Source organism: Helicoverpa zea, chromosome 13, assembly GCF_022581195.2.
Source record: "Helicoverpa zea isolate HzStark_Cry1AcR chromosome 13, ilHelZeax1.1, whole genome shotgun sequence".
Classification (NCBI taxonomy): domain Eukaryota; kingdom Metazoa; phylum Arthropoda; class Insecta; order Lepidoptera; family Noctuidae; genus Helicoverpa; species Helicoverpa zea.
Window position 1 is genome coordinate 11,570,931 of NC_061464.1, and position 16,637 is coordinate 11,587,567.

Consider the following 16,637-nt stretch of genomic DNA (forward strand, 5'->3'; position numbering starts at 1 on the left):
ACTATTTCAATTTAAGATAAAACTTGGCAATTCTATGAATGCTGGTCTCAACTACATAGATAAACATTAAACAGTAGTACAACTCTTTATGATGCATTTATTTAGGCCCGCCGTGGCTGCGGCATTGTTCGAAAGAGTTACCGCGGCCCTAGTACATAAAAAGCCTACAGCGAACACGGCGGTTTTGAGTCAGTAAGAGTCTGAGACTCCCTCACCGCTGCTAACCCACAGCGGAAGGGGTCACTTAGATGATTTTTGACTTCGTTAAAAAAAATGCATTTATTTCACTATCTTTTCCGAAGGAACACCTACTGAAACTAGACAAAAGTAACCTAGGTATGTGTTATTCTACTAAAAAAAGGGAAATTGCTTGTTTCTCACTAAAATCGGTTTTTTATTTTTAACCGACTTCCCAAAAAGGAGGAGGGTCTTTTTTTTTTTTTTTTTTTTTTTTTTTTTTTTTTTTTTTTTTTTTTTTTTTAGCGACGTAAAATCATCAAATGACCCCTCCCGCTGTGGGTTAGCAGCAGTGAGGGAGTGTCAGACTTTTACTGACTAAAATCGTCGTGTTCCGTCATAGGCCTTTTATGTACCAGGGCCGCGGTATCTCTTTCGAACAACCCGCAGCCCCGGCAGGCCTTGGCCCTGCTGGGCCCCGCTGGGGTTGCTGACATCTCTTTGAGGAGCGCGTGGAACAACGCGCGCCGTCGACACGGGTCTGTCGTCTAGAAAGACAGAGGGACGATGAGCCACCCGAACTCACCGCCCACAGACCCACGCCTACGGTGGCCGGGAGTCATCTCGCGACACCCGGCGCCCATGGTGTCTACCTGGTCCAGCGCGGCGGCCGGGATGAGAGGTGCGAACTCTCTGGCGTTCCGCCTCCTCCTTCTCGAGCATGACCGCTTCGCAGAAGGAGGCGACGGCATCCCATTCCCTCTCGCCCCGGACCATGGCCTGAACCAGGGCCGGACGCGAGAGGTCGCCGCCGCCCAAAGCCTCGACGAGGACCCGGCGGTACCCCTCCCATGCGGGGCACACCTGGACTGTGTGGTCCACCGTGTCCTCGGGGCTGTCCGCACAATGGTGACACCCGGGCGCCTCCTCACGACCGATGCGGTGCAGGTACCTCCCGAAACAACCGTGTCCGGTGAGGACCTGCGTCATGCGGTACGTGAGGGCGCCGTGACTCCTCCCGAGCCACTCCTCAAAGAGGGGACTTACCGCCACGATGGTGGCGTGCCCTGCACTGGGTTGCGACAGTCGCTCCCTCCAGGCCACCATGAGATCGCGCCGGAGCTCCGCCCGCTGCGCGACAACTTGCCGCGGCAACGGGGTTTCTCCCCGGCGCTGAGCCTCCTCGCGCCAGTCGTACAGGCGCAAGAAGACCCTCGCCTCCAGATCCCACGGTGGCAGTCCAGCAAGTAGGCCAGCTGCTTCGCGGGAAATCGTGCGGTACCCCCGGATTAGCCTAATGGCTATCACCCTTTGGGGCACGTTCAGGTAGTGTACAGCCCGCGGCCGTACCGAACGTGCCCATACCGGGGCCCCGTAAAGGGCCATGGACCGCAAGACTCCCGCGTAGAGTTTACGGCAGGGGGCGTTTGGGCCTCCCAGGTTGGGCAGGAGCCGCTTGAAGGCAGCACCTGTCTTCTCCAGTTTGGGGCCCAAACGTCGGAAATGTTCGACGAAGTTCCACCGGCCGTCGAGGACGAGTCCTAGGTACTTCATCGCCCTCTCGACGCCGATGGTAACCCCCCCCACCGTGACCTGGGAGCCTGAAGGTGGCGCGTTCCGAAGCCCATGAAAGCACATGGCCTCGGATTCTCAATTCGGCCGGTATGTTATTTTTTCTATGTATGTACATCGATAACGCCGAAGTTTATAAATATCATTAAAGTTTTACATACGGAGATATTAAAAATAATTTTTTTTTGTGACTTTATGGAGATCCATTGGCAACAATTTGCAATTTGAAATGTTTGCCTTTAGCCACTATTTACGAATTGATTATTTCCTTCCTTTTCTTCCGTTGAAAATATTTAGCAAAGTATAACGGAATTTTGGTAGTCTTATATTGCTAACCAACCACATTATTATTATTACTTCTAGTAAAATAGATGCTCATAGTATTATGTTTAATTAAGGTGCGATCAATATCTCATCAGTAGCCCAAAGCCTGGATTTGTACTAGCTTAGATAAATGTTGATGCTCTGAATAGCATAGGTACGAGAAATGAGATAAATTACGTGAGGTATTGGTACAAATAAAACTGGTTCTATAAGGATACATTTCCGATCATGAATTAAAGCTACTAATTATTTATTTTCAGCTGAAGGAACATCATTCAAAACCTTTAAAAAGAAACAATCCTGTGTCTTTCGACTTAATTTCTTACGAACATACTCGCCCCAATCTTTCTTTTTCATAGTATTAGTGCAGATTTTTAGACTTCATTGCTATTTCTACGACTTGCTTCTCTTACTTATTGCTTCATTGCATAATACATCCTACTAATATTATACAGAAAAGGACATTGTTCCGGCTCCATACATGTTCTGCCTAAGAACCGTTCGAATGGAAAGTGACTTCTATAAACTCTTAAAATTATATGGAATCCTATGAAATAAGTTTTCACGAACGGACACTTCAGGAAACTAAAATAATTACGAAAAAAGTTAATATTTTGAGGTTATAAATAAAAAATAACCAAGCTTGCGTGAAATATCAGAGTAGTATTATCAAACTACACTATACAAAAAATCAACAATCAACAATACTATGTACAGCTCTATATGTTCTCTTCTAGATCTAGGAAAAGACTACTCTACTAGATACTAGGAAAAGAGATAGTAAATAGTCAAGTTTAAGATAATTCTTTGACAATGATCATTTTATAAAGTTGCATTTTCGGTCTGTCCCTTTGAATGCTTTAGATCTTTAAAACTACGCAATGGATTTGGGTGCGATTTTTTTTAATAGATAGAGTAGGTCAAGAGGAAGGTTTACACCAAGGTTTTACATTGCCACCGTGCGAAGACGGGGCGTGTGACTAGTTTTCATAAATGCTTAGAATTTTTATGAAAAACAACTACCTAAACGCTTTTGCTTTCAACGTTACGTTTCTTAATATATAGTGAATCCACTTTGGATTTGTGATAAAACGCATAAGTTTCCAAAATGGAAGAGTTCCATTCACCACAATTCATAAAATATCGATATTATTACGATGGAGAATTATTTATTTAAATGATTGTTACTACTTTTATATTAGACAGTTACCTAGCTATCTACATGCCATAAGGCGGGAATCGAACCCGCGGTCTATTACCAAGAAGGCACAGACCATACTAAAAATGTCATTACCACACAAAATAATTTAACAGTTAAAGTAAGGTTTACCAATAACAAAGAAAGAGGTTTTCGAGGATGTGCAATAAAAACAATATTTATATTCAATTAAAGGTTTTTAATCATCAATATTTCTCAATAATATATCTAAGAACTGAGCTTTGGTATCTCGCCCAGCTTAAATACCAGATAATAGTCATTATGTGGGCACAACAGCCCACTGTTCTACGCCCAACGATACAATTGCAACAGTATGCCTGATGGTAGGAGCTTCTTACAAAGTACACAATTGCGTCCAACAGTGCATTGCATCTTATTATGCTCGACTGCTTCAGACCAACACGTCGTACATATAAGGTCATGAGCTTCAACCTGTAATAATAAATACAAAAAATCATTAGTAAATATCAAGTAACTTGCAATTGTGGCAATTGATTTGAAAACCGAGAAATTGTGTGCTTATGAAAACATAAGTAGGTAGTAACATTCTTATCAAAATTAGAAAAACACTTTCGTAGACCACTTACCATACGGGGAACAGTCCATTGTTGTATGCAACGAAGTATATCTTCGTTTTCTAATACCAAAGAACCTCCAGCAGATCCACAATTTATACAATATACTATATTCTGCATCCATTGTTGTAATTATAATATAACTAAATTCGATCACAGACAGAGCAATATCCGAAAATGCTAGTAAAATCCAGTTCTTTACACAAAGCCGAGTCTACCAAGTACGCAATCTAATCGGAGTCCGTAATCAAGCCAAAGTTGTTAGAATAAAACCATGAAACGCATAGAAAATCACAAAAGAAACGATAGTCGCAAAGCAATCAAACCAATCAAACTGACTTCTAGCAAACTGACTGAAGTACACCAGTGTTGCCAATTACGAAAACTATAATCCTACTCGAATGCCAAGCTAGAAATTCGCGATTCGCTCAAAACCATCTTAAAACATTATACAGAATACTAGCTTTTTTCTAGCTAGTCAGTTTAGGTATTTAAATGAATAAAGTGTTACCAACTAATTTTAATAACCGACTTCGGAAAGTAGGTTCTCAATTCGATCCGTATTTACCGAAATCCCGAAAACTTCCGAAACTGGCAGCACTGGCTGACGGAAACATTTTATAAGGCATCAATAATTGTGACCCTACTTTTTATTTGGAATTTATTTATTTGAAGTGTCCGTGGAATACTAAAATATGTTTCAAACAATATAAAAATAAATAAAAATTATAGTATAATTTATATTCACATCGGTTCTTAGGCCAAAATTGAACAATGTCCTTTCTGAGAATGTATGGTTTTGTTATTATTTCACGCAAAAACGGCTGGACCGATTTGGTATGTAGATAGGTGATACCCTGGCTTAAAACATAGGCTACTTTTTATCAATACATCACGCGGGCGAAGCGGCGCGCGGAATCTAGTACATAATAATTTCATTGCTCCATATTTTTTTTATGCCATTTTACTTTAAAAATCTATACAGAGTTGATTAACTGTATATTCCTACACTGTGACAGTCGACACTGTCACGCAATTGAATTGCGCCGCCGTGGCCCTGTCCGGGACGACTGTCCGTTGTACGTTTAATTTATTTCTCACGTCATAAAGTTACCCGGATTGAAAAATATCCGCTTATCCGACTTATTCCACGTCTGCGTTGAAAGTTTTGAAGATTGAATAGTGTGGTTTTAAAACCTGATAAATCGTGGGTTAGGTAAAATTAATTAAATGGTCAAATGCCAATTCTTTACACAAAATTCCTTAAAAACAAAATGTAATAAATACTCGTACAGTACAGACTAAACAGTTGACCCGATGGTTGTTTTTTTTTTATTAAGAAAATCGTGAATTCTATCAGTTTTTAGTCGGTCTGACACTGCCTAAATACCGAATTGTTGTAATGTGCGTACTTCTCTTCATTTCCATACTGATTTATGAGCCCGAAAAAACTATCGGCCGACTAAAAGATTGTAGTGTGCGTGTTATTCTTAGACTACATATTCATAAAAACCCTTTGAATGTCATATGTGCAACAGGTTATCCCCTAAACACGTGAAACTTCTTAGGATTTTTTCTCGGAAAAATAAATTGAATTATGTACTTACACAATTGATCTTTAACTCCTTACCGAAACTAAGGCAATATTCTATTTCCTACTTCTGTGTTTGTTCCTCTTTCACACATAAAATACAGAATGTATTTTTATGCTACAGAAATAAAGCTGATACTTACATCAGAATAAAATATAGGCTACTTTTAAACCATGTGCGAGAAGAAGTTCTAAAAAACTAGTACTAAAAGTAAATAGGAACACAGTACTGATTTCACTGTTCAACGGATTAATAACAGTTGTGCATCATTTCATAAATCAACAGTCTCTTCAAATCTGACATACAAATCATTCAAGAAACATTTTTATTGTATCTCTCAACTTCTTTATCAAAAAAACATGAAAGTTCAATGACGTCACCAAGCCCCACTCAAGTTATATTTCCATACTAGATTCCGCCCGCGGCTTCGCACGCGTCAAGTTCGGTTACATCGCGTTTCCGAAAGAACTCTTCAAAAGTCCGGGATAAAAACTATCCTATGTTCTTTCTCAAGGTGAACTCTATCACTGTACAAAATTTCATTAAAATCAGTTCAGTGGTTTAGACGTGAAAGCGTCACAGACAGACAGAGTTACTTTCACATTTATAATATTAGTAGGGATGATTTCAGTACAAGGAATTTGTTGGAAACATTCCTACGCATCTCTTTGCGTGTCCTACGTTAAATATAGTGAACATTCATATATCTGTCACTTTATTTAAGGCTTCTTGAACGTGTGATATTTTTAGATCTGCGTATGAATAGAAGTTGAATTCACATCGTTGCTTTGTACCTTTATTTTATCGTGTATAGCTTTCCGCCCGCGGCTTCGCCCGCGTGGAATTCGGTTCACCCCTCCCGCTGTGGGTTAGCAGCGGTGAGGGAGTGTCAGACTCTTACTGACTAAAATCGTCGTGTTCCGTCCTAGGTCTTTTATATACCAGGGCCGCGGTACCTCTTTCGAACAACCCGCAGCCGCGGCTGGCCCTGGCGCTACTGGGCCCCACTGATTTCAAAACACGTTAAGACTAATTCGCGGCGAACCTTAACACCATCAACCTTATCGCCATCTATCGAGCTATCGGGAAGCTCGCGATTGAACAATGAGCTACAGGTTAAAGCGCGAGATATCATTGCACTTCTTACGTATCTTAAAAAAAAACAACGTCACCACGTTTTAAAAAGCTATCATTCCACTTCTTACGTATTTTAAAAACACATCGTTACCACGCATACCTCAAGAACTAAATAACTTAACTAATACTTATACCAATTAGTAATTCGTTGAATTATAGTTATTTCAGGATAAGTAGATGTAAAAAAAACAGTTAAGACGATAAAACAAATTGTACGTCATCCCTCGGGAATTCCTCATTTTCGAGGATTCATTATCGTATCATTTAGCTTCTAAATTTATATGTTCATATTCGTTTGCAATATATAAGTAGATGTAAAAAAAAAAAAAACAGTTTAGACGATTAAACAAATTGTACATCATCCCTCGGGAATTCCTCATTTTCGGGGATTCATTATCGTATCATTTAGCTTCTAAATTTACATGTTTATATTCGTTTGCAATATATTACCTTGTTTTAAACGACACACAGCGCCATCTACAATCCATCCATCAAGCAAACAATATTTTTGTTTTCCCTCGGGAATATCTATTTTTTTCGGGATAAAAAGTACCCTATTATTTAATCCGGACTTTTAACTTTACGTCTGCAAAATTTCAAAGCAATCGGTTCAGTAGTTACGGCGTGAAAGCGGAACAAACAAATAAACAAACAAACAAACAAACAAACTCACTTTCCGATTTATAATATTAGTAAGGATATTCTTGTCTACGTGGTTCTTACAAGGTTGTTTATAAGACTCATGCTTGTATGTGAAAAGGTGTATTTAATATTCATCATCATCCTCATGCCCTTATCCCAATTTTATTTGGGGTCGGCGCAGCATGTTTTCTCCTTACATACTCTTCTATCTGCCGTCATCTGGCAAGAAACATTCTTTCTATATCCATATCGACTTTCACACAATCCATTCATCGTTTTTTTGGTCGTTCTCTTCCCAATAGTGTGCTATAAAATTACCTGTGTAACCTTTCACTTGGTATCCATTACGGAGAAAGGAGTGTCAGACCACATGCGGTGTTTAATGTGGTGCGACTGCTTATCTGACCTCCTCATTCCATTAGCCGGGAACACCCCATGATAAGGCTGGTTGTTTAACTTTCTGGCTTTAGACTCCCTGTGTACTGACTGTGGAAATATGTACAATATCATTTGCTATGCAGAATTGACCAAATGTTGCATATTTGAACAAAAAATATTAGAGCAACTATGGATAAATTAGTATATAAAAAAGGTAAACAACAATGTCTTCTTCGCTTTCTATTTCAATCAGTATTATGAAGTATCCATTGACTTATGAAGTATCGGACAGAATTATTTAAATTTTTTTGCAAAGTTTAAAAATATAGATGACCTTATAACTTAAAATCCATGCTATTCTTCGGTGCCATTCGTTTTTAGATCCCTCAACTAAATTCTTACGTATTTTCCATCCGATAAAGTTTCTATCAAGTCTAGCAATTCATATACATAAAAGATTGATGTCTGCTGATTACCTTAGTATGCAAATTTTACTGCTTCTTTGCAAGAAAATCTTTTCCAATGATCTCATGTCGTGTTTATAGAGAAATAAATTAGTTTTTAGTTGATTAAAACCTAGCATTTTGATACTGCACCAGGACAATATTGTTTGTTGCTATAGTGAAAGAAGTGTCATAGAAGAAAAACTTCTTAGAAACATTCGTCTTTTTGAATCGCTCTTTGTTTTGGCCAGTTCATTGGATGCTATTGAGCAAATGGCTAATCTAATTAGGCAATTTCAAGAAAGGAATTTGAATGTTTATTTAACAATAGATACAGCATTTCAATATTAATTTATATTTTGAACCGTAGTCTTTATTACTACTACGGTTATTCCTAATACTATTATCTCAAGGTACAGTTCTCGTCAAATATTGGAATACAATTACCGCGAATTAAAATCAGACTGGATGACATCTTTACTACTATTATATTTGGAACCGCTGGTAGGATTTAAAAAAATCGTTCACAGATAAACAGCTATAATGTTCCTGAGTGGCATAGGCTATTTTTTTATCCTGGTACGGGCAGTAGTTCCTACGGGACGCAGATGAAACCGCGGGAAAACGGTAGTTATTAATATTATATTTATTGTGTTCGCAGGCGGCGGCAGGGAACACCATTCAGAGCATGAAGAGGAACACAGCGAAGAAGGAAAAAAAGCCTATGAGGTGAGGATACATCTATGCAACAATAGTTAATTATATTATAAAGATATTCATAGAAATCTTAAACCGAATTTATCCACTATGGTATTAAAAAAGTAGGCTTCTCTCGTCAATTGGAGGTCAACATGGTAATAATTGCAACCCAAGGATTTTGTAGTCAGCTGCAAAAAAATGTATACACTTTTGTACAAACAAGACACCCAATTTTTTTACATAATTTGATCCCATATATTTTTTTCTAAATGTATACATATTTTTGCAGCTTCCAAAAAGGGGATAGGTCTTCCGAAATCATATTCATAATGTTTTTGAATTCGTGCGAAGGTCAGGAGATGGATGCAAAGGAAGAGACCGTACAACCCAAACTGGAAGTTGCTTAAAGCAAAACCCTGGTATTATCTTTATGTGGACGTAAGTCATGTGTTTAATGGTATTGTTCTAACATTGTTAGACCAGCTTGGACCACTTTGTCTTCTACTCCTGACTGTTCCCTTCCTTATTTCTGTGGGATGGAACCAAAAGGTTTGTTGTCATTTTAACAATTTTTTTTTAATCAAAATCCCAAATCTTCTTCATTATGTACAGACTACAGAATATAAAACTGTCACGACGTCCCGAGTTTTTCTTCTGTAGTCAACCTAGAAATACATTGTTGCTTTTCGTTTCTCTTGTCGTGACCAATATTAAAATTTTTTCATCATTTATTTATTTTCTAACATATTATTTACATTTTTAAATATTAAATATAAAAATAAAAAACATTTAAAAATATAAAAAATAGGTTGCCACCGATATCGGGCACAGGGTCCATGGTACCGGTGGTTAGGGTCCCAGAGACAGAAACCTCCTCACAATACGTGCCGTATCAAGGAGTACTGCCTTCTGAATCAGTCCCTTGATCCAGCCGCCCAACGAGAGCCTCCTGAGGTGTTCGTCGAGGCTCTTGGCTATTAAACCATTGGCCGTAACGACAATCGGCACAACAACAGCCGTGTCGACACTCCACATGGCGACAACCTCGTGCGCTAAGTCGAGATACTTTATTTGTTTCTCTTTCTCAGCTTTCACAAGGTTCTCGTCATGCGGAACGGCGACATCGACTATCATCGCGCGGCGCGCTAATCGATCTATCACCACAATATCAGGCTTATTGGCTACAATAGTCCTGTCAGTGATGATAGATCGATCCCAGTACAACGTGATATGGTCCTTTTCGAGAACTGGGTCGGGCGCATACTTGTAGTACGGTACCTCAAGGTCTACAAGGTTGTATTGCAGAGCAAGCTGCTGGTGGATGATCTTGGCCACTTGGTTATGTCTGTGTAGATATTCACCATTAGCCAAACGAGAACAACCAGATATAATATGTCTGATAGACTCACCCGGATGGTGACATGCCCGACATATGTCAACCGTCCCGTCTTTCACGATATATCTCCGGTAGTTATTCGTAAGGATAACTTCGTCCATAATTGCACATACAAACCCTTCGGTTTCTCCAAACAAGTCACCGAAGCGTAGCCAAGATACGGACGCTTTGAAGTCTACATCGGGGCCATGAAGAGCCCCGAAGAAGCGTCCGTGTAGCTGTTTGCTCTGCCATACCTCCCTGCGATCGTGGGTAGTTAGTACGACAGGTTTGCGCCAGTTCTCATTTGCCAACGACAGCGGGGTGAGTCCTCTGTCCACTGCCACCATATCACGGTGCATACCCACGTCGCTTTTGAGAAAATATTCTCTGAGACTGCACACCTCGCGGTTGTGGAGCGTCTTTGCATTTAAAAAGCCTCGGCCTCCACATTTCCGTGGGATGTACAGTCTCATCACTGACGATCGTGGGTGATGCATTCGTTCTGCGGTCAGCAGTGTGCGGACTTTCCTATCCAGGGCGTCCAATTCAGTTTGAGTCCATTTGAGTATGCCGAAAGAGTACATCAGGACTGGCATGACCCAACCATTAAAGGCGCGAACCTTGTTGCCGCCTGATAAGGAACTTTTTAGGACCTTATTCAGGCGGCCAAAGAAACGCTCCCGTAATGACTGTTTCATGACAGCCACATTGATGCCTAACCCCTCCGCCATACCCAAGTATTTATATGTATCGTTTGCGGAGAGTGATCTCAGGTTTATAGAATCTGAGAGTTGTACTCCCTCAGATTCCACAATTCCCCCTCGCTTTACATGCATGACTGCACATTTGTCCACACCAAATTCCATCCTGATGCAACTACTGAAAGTTTCAGTGACCTTCAGTAGCTTCATCAGCTGCAATTCTGTGGTGGCAAACAGTTTCAGATCGTCCATGTAAAGCAAATGGGATATAACCTGACCCCCTCTCCGCAAAGGATAGCCCAACCCCGAGCCCTCTAGCAATGTGCTCAGAGGGTTCAAGGCCAGGCAAAACCAAAGTGGACTCAAACTGTCACCCTGGAAAATTCCCCGCTCGATCTTAATAGGATCGCCGGTCCCTTCAATTTCTCGACATCCTGGATAGTGAAGAACCGTTCTCCATTGCTCCATACATGACGCAAGAAAGGCGCGTAGAGTTGAGTTTATTTTATACAACTCCAATACCCTCTTAAGCCATGTATGGGGGACCGAGTCGTAGGCCTTCTTATAGTCTATCCAACATGTCGACAAATTCTTTCGGGATCGCCGAACCTGTTGGCTGATAACCATATCAGTGAGGAGCAGCTCCTTAGTAGCACGGGACCCCTTCTTACATCCATTTTGAGAAGTTGACATAATTGAATATTTTTCAATATGTTGATTTATTTTTAATCTCAAAATAGATGTAAGAAGTTTATAGACCGTCGGTAAACAAGTGATCGGTCTATAATTTTTGGGTTCCGCGGTACTACCTGATTTATGGAGCAGGTGGGTAATCCCTGTTGTTAGAAACTGTGGGAGCGACCCGGCTTCTAAGGAGGACTGAAACTGTGATGCTAAACAGGGGTGCGAACTTTGCAGCCACTTTAACCAGAAATTGTGCAGTCCGTCCGGCCCTGGTGATTTCCAATTCTGCATCGGACGGACTGCATAGGCTACGTCGGAGGAGGTAATATTAACCTCTTCCATTTCTGGTATTTTTTCACACTCTCGCTCAACATCACATGTCCAGTCACCCTCCTCGTGACAGACGGGCGTCGACCAGAGGTTGCGCCAAAACATGTTTGTGGCATCATCATCCGGTCGGCTCCCGTCCATCACGCATTGCTCAGGTTGCTCCCAAGTTCTATATACCCACCTTTGGTCACTCTGGAACATACGATTCTGGGTGTAACGTTCTACCCGTCGTTTATACCTTCGAATACGGCTCGCCCATGCACAGACTTTTTGCCTCAGGAAGTCGATGCGCTCTGTGACACGTGACATATATTCATGAGGACTGAGTCCAGTCCCCACAAATGCACGCCTCACAAAGCGCATCACCCGTGGTCGGGTATTACCCTCCCTGAAGCAATATAGTTTGCCAATGAGTACTCTGGCCCCCTCGATACGACGCTCAATCCTGCATTGCCAGGCTGGTACCGCTAACTTTGGTCGTGTGGCTCTGTCCTTGTCAGGGAATTTGACATTAGCCACACGACATGCAGCAACAGCCGCGCAATACATAATTGAGTGTGTATCAAGGAGGTCTTCGCTGTTTTCAAAATATTTTTCCAACAGCGAATCCAGAGCACACACCAGCGCCCTATTTTGTCTGTGCATAGGCAAGCGTGGTAGTCGTGGTCGGCTTTCGACGGGTGAGTATCTAAACTCCAGAATCGCATCCTCCAGAGCACTCCTCACCTGTTCATTGCACTGGGTACTTACCGTTTCAACCCTATCATCCTCATCCCGTTCAACAAGATCGGACCGCGGCGTGATTTCGCCTGGAGGTGGCGGTGGTACCGCGGCCTGTGACGAGGTGGTGACCATAGGGCTGCCCAGCATCTCTAAGCGCAGCCGATCAAGTGCGGCGTCGTCCAGTCTGTGATTGCGCTGGTATGTTAAATATATTATTATATTTTGAATTTGCCCCAGAAATCTCTGGTGCCGATTCAATTCCTATTCAGAGAAGGTGTGTGTTTAATTACAAGTTACACTTCCTCAGTGCGGTTTGTTTGTAGAACATTCCGCATTTTATCCATTGATACTTCAAAAGTCTACGTACGTTATATACTATGCCCATATCCGTAGGCTTTTTCTTTTCATTCCTATTTTTCTATAATAAAACCCTGATTCTAAACAATGGTACAAGCTGGTACCTATCATAGTTTTGATGAAAAATTTATGTCGTTGTTCATGTTTTAACCGGATTAATTGTATACGTTATCAATGTCATAAATGTATTAATCGTTAGACTATCTGTTTCTCACCATCAAACACGACACCTTACTAAGTCATATTTGTCTAACACTTAAACGTAATTTACGAAGTTTGACCTCCAATAAATCTAAGACTGATTAGCAAATAAGCCTATGTAACTCTTCTCTTTATATTCCAAGTAGTTGATAAAAGATGGTTTTAAAAGTATTCTAGTGGTTTGTCATAATGATGGGTGGGACTTTTCGTGCTGACAATAACTCTTGATATTGACTAACCGATGTACTTGATGATGATGGTATGTTAAATAAAGTAGTTGCTGGTTGGTAATAAGTTCCAAAATATTGCTGGATTACGATCTGCAATAAGGAAGAAAGGGCGGAGCTTATAGCCATCATATAACTGGGTATACACGGACACGTCAGTCGAATGCTTCCGGAAAGGTGGGCCACTATTGTCGCCCAGTGGACACCTCAGGATGGACACCGCAGGCGGGGTAGGCCCCGGAAGAGACGGCGTGACGATCTGGACACCTACCGCCGTGACTGATGGACCCGGTCGAAAGATCGGAAAGTGTGGAAGCGAGATGGGCGGCCCTTGCCCAGCAGTGGGACATTATGGGCTAAAAATAATAATATTTGAGTGACTTTCGACCCCCTTTTGCGGCAGTACAAAATGACGATTACGAAACACAATGACGAATACTTTCGTGACTATTGAGATCTATTGTTATCAAACAGAGCAAACCAAATTGTTATAAGTACAACACCTATTGTCCTATTGGTCATATTATGATTCATTTCTTAAAATTGTTTTCAAAACATACCTAGCTCTTACTAAGCCTGCACTGCCACTCTGCAGACCATTTATTCGGACCTTGGTAGGATTTTTTTTGAGGATCGTGAATTCAATTGATTTTTGGATTGTTCAAAAGAGTTACCGTGGCCCTGGTATATAAAAGGCCTACGAAAGAACGCGATGGATTTTTAGTCAGTAAAAGTCTGGCACTCCCTCACCGCTGCTAACCCACAGCGGGAGGGGTCATTTGATGATTTTTGCCATCTTTAAAAAATAGACCACCAAATACCTAATCGTTGTTAAGGGTGGACTTCCATTCATCTTCATACTGATTTATGGGGCAAAATCAACTATCGGCCGACTAAATCTTTGTAGTGTGCGTGCTATAAATGTACTGGTCTTATGATAATGATGATTTATTTTAATTGTTTAAATCCTCTGTTCTCTGTCAGACCTTTGGCTAATATGTGACAGCTCTGAAAATGTCATGAAATCGTGACCTATAACTATATCTCAAGGTCAAACACACCTCGGACATAGAAATAAATGGCAAACAGATTTGTGAGATCATAGGAATTAACAGAAAAGGCTTCTGAATCGTATCTGTTTTTGGGCGAGTCATCAGTGAGGTAGAAGGCAGATCAATTTCAAATTCAAAGATTTTTATTTCCAATAGATTTATGATATTCTTATAGGGTTCTTTAAAGTTGGTTTCATGGAGCCGAATCGGTGACAAACTATGTACTACTGCCATGATAGGTAGTTGAGATAAAGCAGTCCTTTCATATAAAATATACTTTTCAACTGACTACATAAACGAATTTACTAACGGCCAGTTTCTTCATTAAAAGTTAAAGTTAAAGTAATGTCTAAAGTAAAAGTTACGGTCAAATACGTTTTTTCAAGGCTAAAGTGACAGCAAAACTAATAGAAAAATTGAATTTGACCGTTACTTTTACTTAGACATTACTTTGACTTTTACTTTGGCTTTAACTTTTGACGAAGAAACTGGCTGTAAATAAAAATACGAAAATACAATATTAAAAATAAAACACTATTATACAAAACATAAAAAAATATATAAAAGAACATTGATTACGCGTCAAAGTATTACGTTTGCAAATATAGTGTACATATTCAAATTTTTTATTACTCAAAATAAACATATTTTAACACTGATAACTGTTTATGAAAGCCGATTGCAATATAGTCTAAAGCCTTTAATAAAAGTCCGGAATTCGTTTAAAAATATATAAATCTTGGAAAACTTAATCATGTGTTTATTGAAAATACTTCCTTAATGTTTTATTGCAAATAAGGAAGATGATAATATTATTATGAGAATTTATTCAAAAAATTTTAATATTAATAAAAGAGTATTTTTAATACAAGTCAGTATAAGTAGTTTAGTTTTAACTGTTGTACTTTAGTTTTAACTGAAGTCTAAGTAACTTCAGTGACGTTTTGTTGCATTCAGGAGAAATAATTACTTTATAAGTTCCAAACCCTTTACAAAACCGATAATAATGCAAAACTTAAATTAATAAAATACACAGATACAATAAAAGTGAAAAGATTTTTAAGTCCTCAATTGTACAATTAGAATTTTTGCTTACTTTTTTTTCAATTCAATAAAAAATAAATTAAAAAAAGCCACCAGATCTACAAACCCACTTAAAAAGTTACTGCCAAATGCAGGTACCTACACATAAGAAAAACATACAGACATAGGAACAATTCAACAAGACATTGGTCCCATAACAAAATGTTCTGATCGTCACATGATTCGGTTGCAGTATAAATACGGAGCACTTGACAAAACAAAACGAGATGTTGATACGACTAAATAGATGCTGGATAGTTATTCCCAAAACATAAAAAGTAAAGAAATAGTATTTACTAGAAGTAGACTAGGCGTTTCCCGATGGTTTCAGCGTCCTTCCGGGAAAATGTCCACCCCTTCGCAACTAAAATACTCGGTACCTTATAGTGAGCCGAAACGAAAACGAAGATGATTTTTTTAAATAGGCTTAGTGCATTCAGTACAAAGTTTCGGGGCGTTTAGAGTACAAACAAACAAAAATGTATTTCCTCTTTATTCGGCCGTGAAAATATAACACTGTTTCACTGATAATATAATGACTCATATTATGTATTTTGTAAGTATTTCTTTTTAAAAGATGATTTTAAAGAGTTTTACATTATTACATGAGACGAAAAAGCTTTGGGTGTTTATAAGATCTCCACAAAAAACATAACACAGCGAAGACACATACGAACAAAATAACAATTTTTGTTGAAAAATGTTCGGTAATCAAAATACATGACTTATTAATAGTAGTGATATTTGCATACTCGTCCATTTGAACAAGAATGGAGTAAAATTGCTTTTTGAATTCGTTATCAAGATTTGATTGAAACTGTCAATTAATGAGAAAATCCCAAAGATTTAATCTTTTAGCAAGTAAGCATTGTAAACGGCATTGCTAATAGGTATTAGGTAATGTTTTAAAGATATTGGTAAAATATGCTGACCCACTGACAGTGCAATGGCCATCATACCAGGCTCTAGAACAGAGGGTTCAATTCTAGTACGGTCAATATTCGTTTGATGAGCATATTAATGTTGACTGTAGTCGGCTAAAAGTATATAATGTAACTATGTGTTCAAAAGTTGTATATACATATGTTGTAATACTCATAAAACAAGCCACAAGTACCTTTCTTTGAGGCTAATCGACCACGG

At 39.6% G+C, this 16,637-nt stretch overlaps 1 protein-coding gene across 1 annotated transcript in view; it reads left to right on the forward strand.

The window, feature by feature from the left end:
* The window catches only part of LOC124636076 (glutamic acid-rich protein-like), a 33,705-nt gene that overhangs the window by 15,166 nt on the left and 1,902 nt on the right, over nucleotides 1-16,637 (forward strand). The window contains exon 2 of the mRNA XM_047172027.1: nucleotides 8,721-8,788. Coding sequence (XP_047027983.1) covers nucleotides 8,721-8,788 — 68 coding nt within the window. The remainder of the gene's footprint in view (nucleotides 1-8,720; nucleotides 8,789-16,637) is intronic.